Source organism: Myotis lucifugus, unplaced genomic scaffold, assembly GCF_000147115.1.
Source record: "Myotis lucifugus unplaced genomic scaffold, Myoluc2.0 scaffold_3, whole genome shotgun sequence".
Classification (NCBI taxonomy): domain Eukaryota; kingdom Metazoa; phylum Chordata; class Mammalia; order Chiroptera; family Vespertilionidae; genus Myotis; species Myotis lucifugus.
Window position 1 is genome coordinate 7,877,167 of NW_005871051.1, and position 16,208 is coordinate 7,893,374.

Here is a 16,208-nt window from a genome sequence, read left to right on the forward strand (position 1 = left end):
AGCATTAATTACCAGTTGAAAACTCATGTAAGTAAACCTGTACTTATAAAGGATTACTTTCTAATTCTAAACTTTGATTTCTCTGGAAAATAACTAAGAAAAATATAAACTACCAGCTTGTAGATTCCTTTATTTAATATAAAATTTAAAAACACACACACTAAAAACAACAACAAAAGAAAAACCTAATTATATCAGACAAGCACTATTTACTGTGGATTCTAATTAAAAACCACAACCCGTGTGTTATTCTTCATTAAAAACCTAAAGCTATCAGGGTAAAGAAACTCCCCGCAAAAGAGATTCACTGCTCTCCTAAATTCTGTTGGCTTTCCTGTTTCTGAACTGCTTTGCTTTCCTCTTCACATTCTAGGCTTTCTCCCCTCATTTCCAGCTTAGTATTTACTCACTACTCTGTGAAACAGAAAAACCAGTGGTTGGGGAAGACAGTGGGGCTTGTTTGTCAGAAATCTGATCCTTGTCAATGAAAGGAGTCAGGGAATTAACATAATAACCACCAAGGTCTGGAAATACTATCTGTAAACCCAATTAGACAGAAAACAAAGAACTTTATTTTAACAATGGAGAGGAGTAAGATAAAACTGAATTCTTAGACTATTATAGATATTTTCATTTGATTAAAAGATTCGATCATCCTATCCACACTTTATGCAAATAAACAACAGAATTATTGTTGATTATATATCTGAACAAGATTTTTTCTTAAGGCAGGTTATAAAATAAGAAAACTAAATTACTACTATAAATTTAAACCTCAAAGTCTGATGAGGAAAAACTGGTATGCAGAATCAATGCTTTGCATATTTGGAATATAAACATGAACTTCTAAAAGGCCAAATTCTTTTATATTATAATCAATATGCAGAAGTTAAAAAAAATTAGATGTCCTCAAAAGCGTAATACATTTTTAGGATAAAACATATTCAAGAGAATGAGAAGACAGCTATATACACTAGGAAAAATATTTGCAAAATATCAGACATATCTGATAAAGAATTATGATCTAAACTATACAAAGAATTCTTAAAACTAACAAGTAAATGAACAACCCAATTTAAAAATGGGCAAAACACCTTAACAATGAGTTACACAGATACAAGAAGATACACATATGGCAAATAAGACTATAAAAAATGCTCAGAATCATATGTCATTAGGGAACTGCAAATTAAAACAATGAGTTACCACTACACACCTATTAGAATGGCCAGAATTCAAAACACTGTTAACACCAAATGCTGGTGAGGTTGTGGAGTAACAGGAACTCTCATTCACTGCTGGTGGGAATGCAAAATGGTACAACCACTTTGGAGGACAGTTTGGTGGGTTCTTAGAAAATTAGACATGCTTATGATACGACCCAGCAATCATGCTCCTTAACACTTACCCAAATGAGTTGAACACTTACCTCCACCCAAAAACCTACATATAGATGTTTACAGTAGCCTTATTTATAAAATGACAAAACTTGTAAGCAATTAAGATATCTTTCAGTAGGTGAATGGATAAATTATACTGATTCCAGAAAATGAAATATTATTCAGTGCTATAAAAGAAATGATCTATCAAGCCATGAAAAGACATGGAGGGAATGGAAAAGCATATCACTAAGTGAAAGAAACCAATCTGAAAAGGCTATACATTCCAACTCTATGACATTCTGAAAAAGGCAAAACTATGAAAACAGTAAAAAGATTAGTATTGTTGGGGGTTGGGTAGAGGAAGGGGTGAACAGGTGGAGCACAGAATTTTTGTGGGGGTGAAACTATTCTAATAGTATGATACTCTAATAGTAGATATATGTCATTATACACTTGTCCAAACTCATAGAATGTACACCAGCAAAAGTGAAGCCTAATATAAACTATGGACTCTGAGTGATAATGATGTGTTAATATAGGTCCATCAACTGTAACAAATGTACCATTCTGGTGGGAGATGGTGATAATGGAGACTATGCATGTGTGGTGGTAAGTGGTATATAAGAAATCTCTTTACCTCCCTCTAAATTTTACTATAAAATATAAAGTCTATTCAAAAAAGGAATATAAGAATTCAAATATTACATCTGATATTGGTTATAAATTTTATTATGAAAATTTATTTTCACAACTCCCCTTTTAGTATATTATCTAGAACACAATCAGTGCTATCTTTTGAAGAAATGACATCAAAAGTATTTCAATTATAAGATTAGCTTAAACTCCCAGATCAGTTTCTGCTCCACAGGCCAACAGGAAAAAAGCTGATACACTGGAAGAAAGATTTAAAGAAACAAAAGACTCCAATAAATTCCATTAAAAAGAAAAAAAGGAAAGAAAACAAGATACATGCAACCAATGAACATACATTAAACCAATGAGATTTCCTAGCCATCAATAAGAAACCATTTTTCGGTAAAACAGCAAGGTAGGCTATTTGAACACCCAAATTTAGCTATTCTCCCATTTGCTTAACATATTACTCTTTACATAAATTGGTCTGTGTTAAAACTATCAAATTCAAATTTAAAAGCTAGCTTAATTTCAACCTAGGGAAATTTAAGTTCATTTTTCTCCAGTTTATTAATAAGAATGTCCTTGCTAGGAGCTTTTTGAAGAAACAATTAATCAAGATACCTCTAAGTTCTAGAGTTTGGAGCAAAAGTGGAAATAAAATGTTTATATCAAACTGCAAAATTCATAGTATTTTATTCTTCCTCAGAAAGTTTGATTTCACCTACTTTATTTAAGTCATCATCATATCTTTTAACCACAACAAGGAAGAAACTGTTGTAAGCTTATAGAGTACTGTGCAATATAGGAAAGATCAATAAATCTTTGCTAATGTACTTAGATTATATACTTAGAAGATATCCAATAGTTTATTTATAAAGGCAATGCAAATCTGTTTACTATCTGCAACTCAAGTTAAAACAAAGAACAGAGCTTTATTCATCTCATGTTCTCTCCTTTCTGTTAAAGCCAACAAACTCCGGGTTTAAGTCTTCTGCCCCTTATCTTTGGCCTATCCCTTTCTTCACCCTGTTTGTCCCATAACTATCCTAAATATATGTAAAAGATACCTCACACATATAATAACTGAACTTTCTTTCCTACCCCTTCTCTTACAAAAGCAAGAGACAACCTATTTTCTACCTGAAAAACCCCTGTGTGGCTATCAATAATCATCAAATGCCAAGCCTCCTCAAATTTACATCAAGGACAAAAACTCAGTGAAGATCTTACGATTAAATGAAAGCCAATGCTGTGGCCACAAAGTGTTAGAGCATTGTCTTCAGTGTAAAAAACAGAATACTTATAGAGTTACAGTTGCTAACAGACGGCTAGGGAATTCCTTCAACTAAGAAATTATTAAGGCTTTGTGGGTTCAGAACAAATCTTATTGAAATTACGGGGCTAAAGAGAAGTTAGCAGTTTCTTTGGGATCTAGTTTATTTCACAGATTATAACAATAAACAAGCTATGTAAATTAAAAGAATTAAAAGAAAACTTGTAGTAGTAAACAGTTTGATGCCCATGAAGTGGTCTATTCTAGAAAACTGTTTAGGGCCAAAATAGTAACTAGTTTACTTCTCTTTAAGAAATCATGCAACTGTCCTGACCGTGTAAGCTCAGTTGGTTAGAGCGTGTCCCAATACACCGTTTTGTGGGTTTGATACTGGTAAAGGTATAAACAGGAATCAACCAATGAGTGCATAATTAAGTGGAACAACAAATCAATGTTTCTCTCTCTCTCTCCCTTTCTCTCTAAAATCAATTTAAAAAAATAAAGCAAAGAAAGAAATCATGAAATTGATATGACTGTCACTGAGAAGAGAACTAACATTATCTGAACACCTTGAAACTTGTCACACACTAAATAAGGCCCCAAAAGACTCATCTTTCTAAGATTATACTGGCAGCTACCAAGTGACTGCTTGCTCTTTACACTACAATATGACAGTTCCTTTTGTCCTAAGGGTTATAACACAAACTTTGGGATAGCAGTAAATAAACACTGCTTGTCAAAAATGAAAATTTTCACTTGGCCTGGATTGGTGAAAACAAAACAACAAAAAAACCCACCCATTCTTTTTGCTGCCCTGGCCTAAGCACAGTGCTGCTATGTACTGACCACTGGGTGTGACAATGTCCTAGTTTGGAAGAGAGCAGGTCAGAGGTGTGTCAGTAACCTGGACACATGTCCTCTGGGTAGGGAGAACCAGACGACCACACAGGAGCTATCCAAGAGGTATAACTTCATTTTAGCTTCACGACAGCCAGGTGCTCTGGTACAGAGGGCACTGACATTGAGAGGCCCCTGTGGCTCAGATTATCTAGAAGTTCTGCCACTTCATCCTTGACTCCATTCACTACCCCACCCTAAATATTTAGGTTCTATGCTACAGAATCACATTCCTGCTCAAATTTCTTACTGTATGAAAGCAGGATATTGACTATATACACCAGTAATACCACCACTGGGGTAACAGGAGATGTGATCTGAGGAGGGAATGGCTCTGATGCTGCAGTTGGCATCACCATCACTTGGGCAGAGGGAGATGAGAAATTACTGACTGCATTTATCCAAAACCTGCAAAGAACCACTCATTCTACGATAGAAACTGTTTTTGTTCACTGGCATATTGGGTTGTAAATGCTGTGTGGCACATAGTAAATATTTGTTGAATGAATGAAGTTATTCTCTTCAACAGTTTTAGGGGGGAAAAAATTAAACTCCTTAGCATGCTTGAATAATCTGCTTCCTGGCTACCTCTCCAAATCCAAATAAAGACACTCATATATATATTTATTTTTTGACTATTGTGGCTCCAGCCCCGTTTTTCTTTCAGCTTCTCAAACGTGCCAAGATCCGTTCTCCCTGGGACTGTCTACATGGACCTCTTCCCTTGACCCTCAAGATGGCTTTTCATCCTTCAAGTTTTAGATTAAATGCTACCAGAAGGGCCTTTTCTGATTTCACCATCTAAAGGCAATGCAGCCTTCCTTCATAGCACTTAAAACATGAGTTAGAATTTGTCTACATGCTTGCTTGTTAATGTTTTTTAAATCCACCTTCATAAGAAGACTGTGAGCTCCTGAGGGAGGCGGGGGATATATGGCCATTTTATACAATGTTATAGCTAGCACAGCACATGACTCAACAAATATTTGTTGAATAAATAAGCCATGGATATGGTTAAAAGCTGCACTTAATCTGTGAGCAGTGTAAAAAATGGACAAGAGGAGGGACAGGCAAGAATAAAGAGACAAGTGTAGTGGCTCTGGTAAGAGATTAAGAACTGGTTTTAGGGTGGTGGCAATGGGAATTAAACGGGAGGGTGAACTCAGTAAATCCTCAAGATAGCAAGTCCTTCACTAGAGCTGAGGTCGTAAGTAAAAAGAAGAAAGGCACCAAAAATGGTAGAGGGTTCAAACCTGGGCAACTGGGAGAATGGCAGGATTCTGAATAGAAATTGTGAGGCCCCAGGGCAAGGAAGTTAAAGACCTTCGGGATTGGTACTGGTAATCTTACAGGAAATGCCTGATGGCTATCTGAAAATTTGTTGCTCTCAGAGATACAATCTAGAACAGAGATGCTAGCTGAAGCTATGAGTAAATATTCCAGGTAGAGACAGTCAACAGAGAAGAGCTGAGGAAAAGGAAAGAATTTTGCTAAGGTTAGAAAGTACAAGTCTATTATCTGCTTAGACTTCTACATTCCCTGATATTTAAGCTACTTCTAACCCATTCCTAGCTCTACTTCAAAGAGAGAAACTCAGGCAAGAGAAAGGGTTACTGCTGACTCTTGGATCTTCTCTTTGAGCTGCTTCTCACGGAGATTTTAATTTTAGCTTTACCATCTTTCACAAGTTTATATGGTTAAGAAAAAAATGAAATAAAAAATACCCTCTGATATAATATCTAACAAACATTACCTATCATTACTGTGAATATTTTTCAAAAACCAAGTCTGACATTCTTGACTTTAACATTATTTAAATAAGATAATAAAATAAAACCCTGATTTAAAAAGCGGCAGAAAGCTATTTATAGTCAGCTTCCTTATTCTGTTTCCCTTAATTAATGATGGCAATGGCTAAAAGATTTAAAATTGATGTAAAATACCAACCCAGTGAAAATCTAGCTGGACCAATTCAAACTATTCTGAAATTGAAGAACTGAGAAATTAAAACTCATTCTCTTCCAATTTGATGAAGCTAATGTAAAGTAAGATTCTGTTTATATAAACAAATGTTTTAATTAAATGAGGTGCTGATAATATAAACAAGAATTAGAAAACAAAGTCGGCTGAAAAAAACCTCACAGCATAGATAAGCATTAGTAGTAAAAGTTAAACATTTTTAGACTTTCAAGTGAATTACAATGTTAAGCTAGAAAAAGTGCAATATACTTGTGAAGACTTTTAGGTATTTACAACAGTAAATTTTCAGTGAAAAACTAGTAAATTACTGCAAACATGTTCTATTCTTAATAGAACATATTAAAGTCAGTAAATAATTACCTTCAGTAAGAAAAAAAAACACTCCTTTTCAGCACAAAGGTGCTGAAATAAGAAAGCACAATCTGAGAAATCTGAGAGCACAATCAAACCCAGAAATTGTATTCTACCTATAAGGCAATAAATATTTACATACAGGTGGAAAGAAGAGGTTTCACCTTGGTCAGCAAATGAGAAGGTTTTCCTGCAATGTTTCTCAGAAGAAGGGAGGTTTCCCTGTCCAAATAGGAGTGCTTGTACAGAAAGAGAAAAACAAAAAAAGGCGATAGAAGTCAGTGGAGGTTTTATGTGTTTAAAATATAAAGTAGACAAAGAATGATTCTCTATTATTAGCCTCATATCTTTCCCCTATACTCACTAAAATGTGTCTAAAAGAAATTTTTTCTAAAAGGGGAGGAAAAAAAGAAAAGGGGGGGTGGGTGGGAACACAGATACCACCCATGCCAGAAGGCATGTCCTAGCCGACTCCTGCTGATCCTCACTCTGGGAAATGGTCACACACTGCACAGACCACAGAGCCAGTTTTTTTTCCAGGACAGTGTTTGTGAGTGCTGTGCGTACAGCACAAATAAACAGGTGTCGAAGGTTAATGACAAACATATTCCTTCCTCTTGTAAAGCCCACATTAAATAATATAATCTTATGAAAAGAGAATGAAACTACATCATTTCCAAAACTTCTGCAAGTATTTCTGACAATTCAGTGATAGTCAAACCAAGAGGAAAAATGTCCATAAATATTTTGCCTAATAATAATCACCTATTTTCAGTAAAATTTTATTAATTCATTATATTAGGATACTAACAATGTGTTGCACAGTAAAGGACTTGCAAGGCAATTGAATGATGTAAGTAAAATATTAAGAAGTGCTGTTGCCTTAAAATGGTTAAATTAATTCAAGCAATTAAGATATTTTCATTAAAATGATTGCGAATAACATAGCCCTAACCGCCTTTTTCCCCTTAATAACGTTTTAGTAACTTGTTACAAGTTTAAGCAACTGTATTTAAACTCATGTAGTATAAATTATAGCTGTTTTGATATATATGTAATTCAGACTTCCATCTCTAAATAATTCCGAATTAGTTTTAATGCTATGTAGTTACTAACCACCATTTAAAACAATACATGGCACAGTTAAGTGGAGTTATAGAAAATATTCTATAATTTATATTTTATAAACCTAACTGTATATCAAGTTATTCTTGAAACAAATTCTTTTCATTTACGTAAACAAATACTAGAGCAGCATCTACTCTCATAAAGTTCTTTGTCACAGATAATAAAACACACTACTTCTAGATAACAGAATATAATATTAACTTAATATTGAGTCATATCTACACTTGAGTTAGGTTTGCTATATGGTATTTCACTGCCTGTATTTTTTTTTTTAGCTATTTATTTATTTAATAGTTGACAGTATTACAGATGTCCTCCATTTCCCTCACCTCCACCCAGCCCCTGTCCCACTCCAGGTCTTCCCCACACTATTGTCTGTGTCCATGGGCTATACATACCAGGTATATGTTCGTTAATCTCTTCCTGTTCCCCTAACCCCCTTCTCCTCTGAGATCTGTCATTCTGTTCCATGTATCCATGCCTCTGGACCTATTCTGTTTGTCAGTTTCTTTTGTTCATTTGATTCTACATATAAGTAAGGTTTAAACTTTAAAAAAATCTTACAGGATGTACTCAATCAATCCTTAAATTCAAATTATTTCAAGACTTCAAGTCACTAAAAAATAATCCATCTTACTCTGATCAGTAAGAATATCTAACTATTTAAAGGCTCTAAGAGTTATCCATTTAAAAAATTTTCAAGGTTTAAATATCTTAAAATAAAAGGGGTATAGTCATTATAGCTGGTTACTCCAAAATATGTTACATCTAAAAATGAGACCACAAGCACTAGGTGGACATGATCATAGACAGCTATTCACTGCTTAATCACTAGCAGGGAGGGAGGCCAGATCTCCATGCTCCCTCTGTCTAAGCTTCAAGTATTTGTTGCAGCCCCCCCCCCCGCCAAATCTAGAAATCAGAAGCAGCAAATTCCTCCCTTCAATAAATGCCTTACTTATCTACCTTCTCCTACTGGTGCCAGTCCCTACATCACTCTAGCATTCCTCAGAAAGGAGGTGCGGGGTGGCAGGAGAACTGGTTACTGGAGAAAGATGCAAGATGGATGAGAAGAGTGGTATGCAATTGGAGGAGTGAGAAAAGTAAAAGACACTGCTTTGGGCATGTCATTAAATCGGCCTTTAGTCTTGGTACATGTTACTGGTAACAAAAATGTACAGAGCTTCATTTAAATGGGGCCTTTTTATATTTTCCTTCATTTATCACTAACAACACAAGGTCAATGGCTTAGTCTTATCTTAATCCATTTCACTGATTTATTATTAGCCCATTTTCTTACTCTCTTCCATCTTCCCCTCTTTCATTTATTCAATTATTTTTAGGTTTCAACTTTGAGCCTGCAACCATGACAGGCACTGAAGATGCAAAGGCGACCAAGACAGGCATTTCTTACTCTCACAGTTTAGAGTCAAATAGGGAGAGAACTGACAGTTACAACAGCGGTTGTGAGGGGTATGGGAGCCAAGTATTAGGTGGACTACCTAACCCAATATTAGGAGTTCAGCAAAGTATTTCTTAAAAAGCTTATAGAGTCCTGGAGGATAAGAGGCAGCTGGGGGTTCCAACACAAAATTTCTCTGTTAGACATGCTACAACCTACATAACCTCACCACAAGTATTAATATTCAATGGTGCCATATTGTAGAGTTGCTCATTTGCTTTTGCTCATTTATTTTTAACCTTGGTTTAATTTTTAATTGAAAAATTGAGGTATATGATAAGGTTTCATCATCAAAAGTTCTGAAGAATGCATTCCTCTTCATTGGTATTTAACTAGTTCCATGGACATGTTTATAGAACTTACAGGTGTCAGCTCAGCCTGTTCTTCTGTGAAGTCAATATGACGCTTGGCCGGCTTGCTGGGACATCTCAGAGAAATAGCATGCTGTGAAAATGCAGGAAGGAAGAAAATGATAGGTAAAGGAGGTGGAAAAGGGCAGTTCTCATTATCATGCAGGAAGAGAAAAGATCACTGAAATAAAATGCCAATGAAAAGTTGCATGCATCTTTCATTATATCATGCAAAAATAAAAGAAGGTAAGAACCAGATGATCCTAACCTTTGATAATTTAAGGATAACCTCACTCTACCTCTGGAAAGTAGAGCTCTAAGGGAGAGTTATGGAGAAACACTGTGTCCATTACCAATTCATGCTCTGACCTCAATTGGGCCTTGACTGCTGTTTGTCAGCATTCTGTCTTTCCTCCTCACTCAAAGCTTGTTCTAAATAGTTACAAAGTTCTTCAAGCTTCTAATTTTACCCTTCCACCTCTTCACATGACCTCAATTCCCTCCGTAACTAAGCAAATCACATCCATCTACCACATCCATCTATCTTCACCACTACAATGCATCCTATAGCTACACCCATATTCTCATTCTCTCCAGTTCTATATGAATATGCTTTCCCCTCTCCAAAGCTAAGCATGTTCTAGATCCCACTCATGCCCCCCCTCTCTAATAGCTCAGCCTCTAATACTCAACTAGTCCAGCTTATTGGTGGCAGGAAGGACAAAAAATAATCAAGTCTTCTGGGTTCCCTCCTCCTCTTAAACTCTATTTTCCTTTTCACTGCCAAATTTCCTGAACTCAGCTATAGTGTATCTCCTCCACTTATCCTTCAATCCCCTACCATCTAGCATACATCTTTCTTTTCCAAAGTCTTTATCCCGTGTGTTGTAATGCAGTCTATAATTCATTTTCAAAGTCATCAATGACCTTTTAACCAAGGTGGAACACTGTCTTTCCTATCACAGTATTCACCACATTGACTGAAATTGCTTGTTTGGTTGTCTGTATTGACACCCATCTCCTCACATAATACATTATAATCTCAAAAAGACATTGTCTATTAAGTTCACAGTTTTTTCGTTTGTTTGTTTTTCTTCCAGTTTTTATTTTTTTATTTTTTAATATATTTTATTGATTTTTTACAGAGAGGAAGGGAGAGAGATAGAGAGTCAGAAACATCGATGAGAGAGAAACATCGATCAGCTGCCTCCTGCACATCTCCTACTGGGGATGTGCCCGCAACCCAGGTACATGCCCTTCACCGGAATCGAACCTGGGACCTTTCAGTCCGCAAGCCGACGCTCAATCCACTGAGCCAAACCGGTTTCGGCTCTTCCAGTTTTTAAAAGGAAGATTCATTTAACAGGTTTCACTTAGTACAATATGTCTAATGGAAATCACAATACAAGGAAAGATTTAAATCAAAGCTTCAGAATTTTATACAAATGACATGACCCAACTCCTAAAGTATCAATTGGTATTACATCTCAAAATTGTCCCAGATCTTAATAAAAATAAGTGTACACTCACGTGCCTTATAGGATAGTAAGCCAAAAAGCTAGAATTAACAAACATGCCAAATGTTTTCACTTTGAATTATAGACGCAGAGCTCCTATATTTGAGTTTTAGAGAAAAGCATATTTCTCAACACACATCCAAAGTTTTCAATGTCTTGTGGTATAAGAGCAACATTTAACATAAGAGAATTGCTTTAACCTAAATATGCTTACTGCTTAGGTACACTCCTACAACATAAACTAACTTAAGGAAAGATGAAAATAGTTTTAACAGTTATGGTCAATACTGAATATTTCAGTGTTCAAAATTACTGAGCTTGAAAACAATTCTGACTCCCATTTTACAGTAAGCATAAATCACAAGCCTGTAATGCAAAAGTATTAAACGTAACCTTTTTCTTAAAAAAAAAAAAAAAAGAGAAAGAGAAAGAAAGAAAAGTTGACCTAGAGTAATCAGAATCTATTTCCCATTTACCATATTGGATATGCTAGACAGCCCTCCCATTCTGTTCAACTCCCATAAATGCACCGCTTTCATTTCTGTAGTAGCTGTTTAATGCTCCTTCTCTACCTAGGCAAGGTTTGACGGATAGTCACTTGAATTTTCCTGCAGAACTTGGTCATATCCACTCATCCTGCTCTGACAACCATAACTACCTCCATAACCACCACTCAGCTGCTGGCTAGCAGGACCCCCATAACTAGACTGGTTGGATAAGCCCATCCCTCCCATCATTTGGCTATCATAAGCACCGCTTCTTGCCCCTGCTGTAGAATTCAAAAAGAGTTCTACATAGCTGTGATCATAAGCACCCCTACTTGTTCCTGCAGTAGAATTCAAGAAGAGCTCCACATATCTGTGTTGCATATTAGCCTTGTCTTTTGCCATAGCTGCCACAGCATCTTCATGAGTAGCAAATTCAACATCTGCCTCCCCAGTAACTCTGCCATCGGGTCCAATTTCAATGTGTACTCTCATGGGGTAAAGAGGTGAGAAAAAATTGTAAATATCATTCTCAGTGGCTCTGTAAGGTGATCCCTTCATGTGTACTCAGTGCCCTGTGGTGCTCTGGAAACTGGACCCACCATCTCCGTATCTATGATCAGACATTCCTGAAAAACAGTAATTGAGGTCTCTTCCAAATCTATCCGACCCAAAGCCATACCCATTATTATAGCCACCATAATCATCATAGCCTCCATACCCTCCACCATAGGCACCCTGCCTCATCCTTTCAAACCCAGCCCCTCTGCCAATGCTATTATAACCTCTGCCAGTCCCTGGCCTATCATAGGGACCGGGTCGCTGCATAGCCATGAGCTTTCGAGGGGGGTCATAATGGGTTCGGATTTCAGCTCGGCTACTCTTAAAGATTTCAATGTACCTGTGCCCTATTCTTTCCTTGTGCTTCTTTAAGGCCTTTTCAGCTATCTCCTGTGAAGCAAATTGCACAAAGGCCTCCCCTGTGCTCCGCCCTTGAAAGTCCACAGGCAGTGTCATCCCATTTGGCATAATTTCCAAACCTGAAAAAAACTGAACAATCTCCTCCTTGCTACAGCCAAATGGGAGTCCTCTAAGGCGGACGAAGCCATCATTGGCAGTATCAGGACTATTCGGACCTGTATGCTTCAACACCCAGTCCATTTCAACACTGTTGGACTTGAATACTTCAACATATCTATGTCCCATGGTTTCTCTGTCCTTCTTCAAAGCCAATTTCACTTCATCTTCAGATTCAAGTTCGACAAATGCTTCACCACTTGGTCTGCCTTCTCTGGTGTAGATGAAACAAATACCTGATGTGCCATTTTGAATTTTGCAATCAGAGAAGAAGCGCATCACTTCATCAGCAGAGCAGGACCAGGGTAGGCCCCTGACCTTCACCACGAAACCCTCCCTGCCTTCCCTGCTCAGCATCATGGTGACTGTTAGGCTCTTGGTGGCAAGCTCGGATCAATGCAACTTCAGTGTAGCTCTAACGATGCCAGACGATGTTCCTCCTGCCCTCAAACGGTTATAGCCAAGTTCACAGTTTTATCTCTTACAGCCCAGTGCAATGCCTACGTGCTCATTAATGGAATATGTGAATAACTATTTCTTTTTGGTCTTCATGCCACATGCTTGGCCAGATCAAGATTCTTTTTGCTTTCCTACCTCTACATTTTCTCATTAAACATATTCTATAGCACGTTGTCAATCACTGCGTCAACGGGAGGCCTATCAAATCCTCATTCTTAGGAAACAAAGACTGACATTAAGGGCTAAAGGGACATGATAAATGCAATGAACTCTCAAATAGTTCAGAAAAAAAGTGTACATAAAAAACCCAACAAAATATGGCACAATGTTAAAAATGAGTGAATCTGAGCAATGAGTTTCCTGAGTTCTTTGTACTAATCCTTTCACATTTTTGTAAGTTTGACATTATTTCAAAATAAAAAGTTTTAAAAAATCTATACTCTCTAGACTCTCACACAAGCTCACGCCATATTTCTAAATGGTTATTGGTTAATTTAGTTTAAAATCTAAATCTAAAGTATTCAAAAAGAGATGATTGCCTATGCACCATGTTAAACAATATGATGGCACATTATAGTCATTGAAATTCAACAAGTCCTTATCAAAAGTGAATATATGTATGCAAACTGACAAAAAAAGAATAGAAAACAGGACATGCAAACAAAGATTACATGTTGTTACATCAACAAAGCTGAAAAGGGATTATGTAATGATATAAACTATTTCATGTTAATTAGGGTCCATTTCCACAAAATATTTACTTTCCTACAAAAAATTATCTCCCCCAATCCAATTTTTACTTATTCTTCATCATTACTTTAAATCTAAAAGCTGGGCTCAAAACACATAATAAAAAATGAAATTTGAGGATTCTTCACATAAATTTTGCTCTAAACATTCCCAATCTCGTAACTTCCATTTGTTATAAAACTATCAAATTCTTCATCAATCTCTTAAAAATTCTCCACAAAGATCTGCAAAGTAAGTTATGGATCACTACTTTTTTGAACTGATCTATAACATGTTAGAATGTAGTAGCATTTATGAGCCAGAATCTTGGGCAGGGGGTTTGTACTAGTATATAGAAAAGCATTGATCTGAACATAGAAGCCAAAACATAAATCAAGACATGGTCTTGTACCAAAGTCATACAGTCCTCGGGTTACGCTGGACTCGACTTACGTCGTTTCGTGGTTACGTCACCATCTCCCATTTATTTATATAAAAAAAAAGTTCCGTCATTTCAACGTATGTATATATGTGCTTTATGTTTTTTATTATTTATTTACCACAAGTAAAGGTCAGGAATTGTTATCTTTCTTTTAAATTTCTTCTACTATTTCACTTCATTACTGCTGTGTATGTGTTCCCTGTGAGTGACGTAGGTGCTTATGTAGGTGGGTTGTGACTTATGTAGTGCCTGTTGGATAACCGGAGGACCTACTGTAGTTACAAAACAAGACACTTCCTTTTGATAGCTAACACCTTAGATTATAACTGGAAGAAAGAATAGAGGTTTGTGACAACACATTAGTGTTTCAATAGAGCATATTTACATTCCTTTTATTGACATATGTATGTGCTTTTCACAATTTTTTTTAAAGCATAGCATAATGGTTAAGAATGTGGACCCTGGGGCTGGAGGCTTGAGTTCTAGCCCCAGGTCAGCTATTTACTGGCAATGTCACTCTTATTATTTAACCTGTTTCCTCATGTGTAAAATGGGGTATAATAGCATTTATCTCCAAAGGTTGCTAGAAATAGAATTCTATTAGAATTAGAATTCAGCCCTCATCTGAATTTTATTTAAACCTCAATTCATTTAGATTAGAGATAACTTATAGTTGTTAAATTTTAACTGTATTCAGGAATATACGAACCACCACCACAAGATGGGGATGTTACTGCATAAATCTTATCGCCTTTTTTCTCCCGCCCATGCAAGTCCTGTCTGTAAGGCCTGGAGCTGAGAGCCCTGGCCAGTCAGTCTAGCCTTGTCTTGATTCTCCTTCAACTCTGTAATGAAGCAGCAAAGCATTGCAGTATGAGCTCTACAACCAGAATGTCTGGGTTCAAATCCTTGGGAAAGATATTCAGTCACTCTCTGCCTTAGTCCCATCCATTGTAAAACAGAGGCAGTGGTACCCATTCCACAAGGCACCAGGCAGATTCAGTGTTAAGATACGGCACAACGCTCACCATAGAGAATAAGCACTCAATATAGTAGCTGCTACTGTTTCTTTCTCCCTACTCCTCTATTTATTCCTCTTCTTTTCCTGGCCATTAATTAACCAGTAAATATTTGAATGCTTTTAAAACTATTTCTTTTGTATTTTATAGTTGCTCTTAATTTAAAAAACAGATGGATATATTTCTATTCTTGTTCAAAAGGGTCCTTTACTAGCCCTCCACAACACAACTTAAAAAAACAAAGCGACCTAAAACCAAATAAAGATACCGTTTTACCTCCTCAAAGGAGGAAAATTGCACAGATTTCTAAGTAATACACACAAAAAGAATCAGAGCATTTATGCCAGAGTTGATTGGGATAATTCATGTGTTTGAAAAATGTTTGTGAGTGAGACCTAGACAATTCCCCTGGCTTTTGCCAAATCTAAGCTCTTCTTCCACTTGATACCTATTCTTTCCTATTAACCTCACTAGGCTAGGTCAGCAAAATCTGAAATTAAACACCACGCTGGTACATGTGAATGAATTTCGGTGAGATGTAGAAACATAGCCATCAGACTTTTAAGAGAAATGTAGCTGCAACAATTGAGAAATCAATTAACAAACAACCCCAATCTTTTACATATGCAGGCCTCAAAATTTCAGAAAGCCTTGTGCTTCCCTCCTACCCAGTTAATACTCCAGACCAAAAGGTTGTTTGCTAAGAATATAATTCAATGGACTTCAATGCCTTTAGGTTTTCCCCCTGATGCTACAATAAATACAATTGCTGTTTTCTTTCTAATACCTCAAAATTTCTGCACACATTAATTCTTGAAATAGTTCTGACAAGTAAAAGAAGTGGAGGAATTGCACTGAAGCTATGATATACTATGCTGATTATTATACTAGTTATAACAATGTATCCATGAAAGATTTCATTTAATAATAATACCTATACATTTGAGGAAAACACGGATCTCCTACCCTTTGAGCTAGCATGGAAGGACCTGGAGAGTATCATGCTAAGTGAAATAAGTCA

The 16,208-nt window shown here is 36.4% G+C and overlaps 1 protein-coding gene and 1 pseudogene across 8 annotated transcripts in view; both read right to left on the minus strand.

Moving 5' to 3' along the window:
- RAPH1 (Ras association (RalGDS/AF-6) and pleckstrin homology domains 1) overlaps positions 1-16,208 on the minus strand; it is an 81,875-nt gene that overhangs the window by 55,343 nt on the left and 10,324 nt on the right. For all 8 annotated transcript variants that reach the window (XM_023760409.1, XM_023760438.1, XM_023760431.1 and 5 more), the window contains exons 4-5: positions 9,473-9,553; positions 6,684-6,758 (exon numbers count right to left, since the gene is read on the minus strand). In XM_023760409.1, coding sequence (XP_023616177.1) covers positions 6,684-6,758; positions 9,473-9,553 — 156 coding nt within the window. The remainder of the gene's footprint in view (positions 1-6,683; positions 6,759-9,472; positions 9,554-16,208) is intronic.
- LOC102419860 lies at positions 10,793-14,173 on the minus strand (annotated as a pseudogene).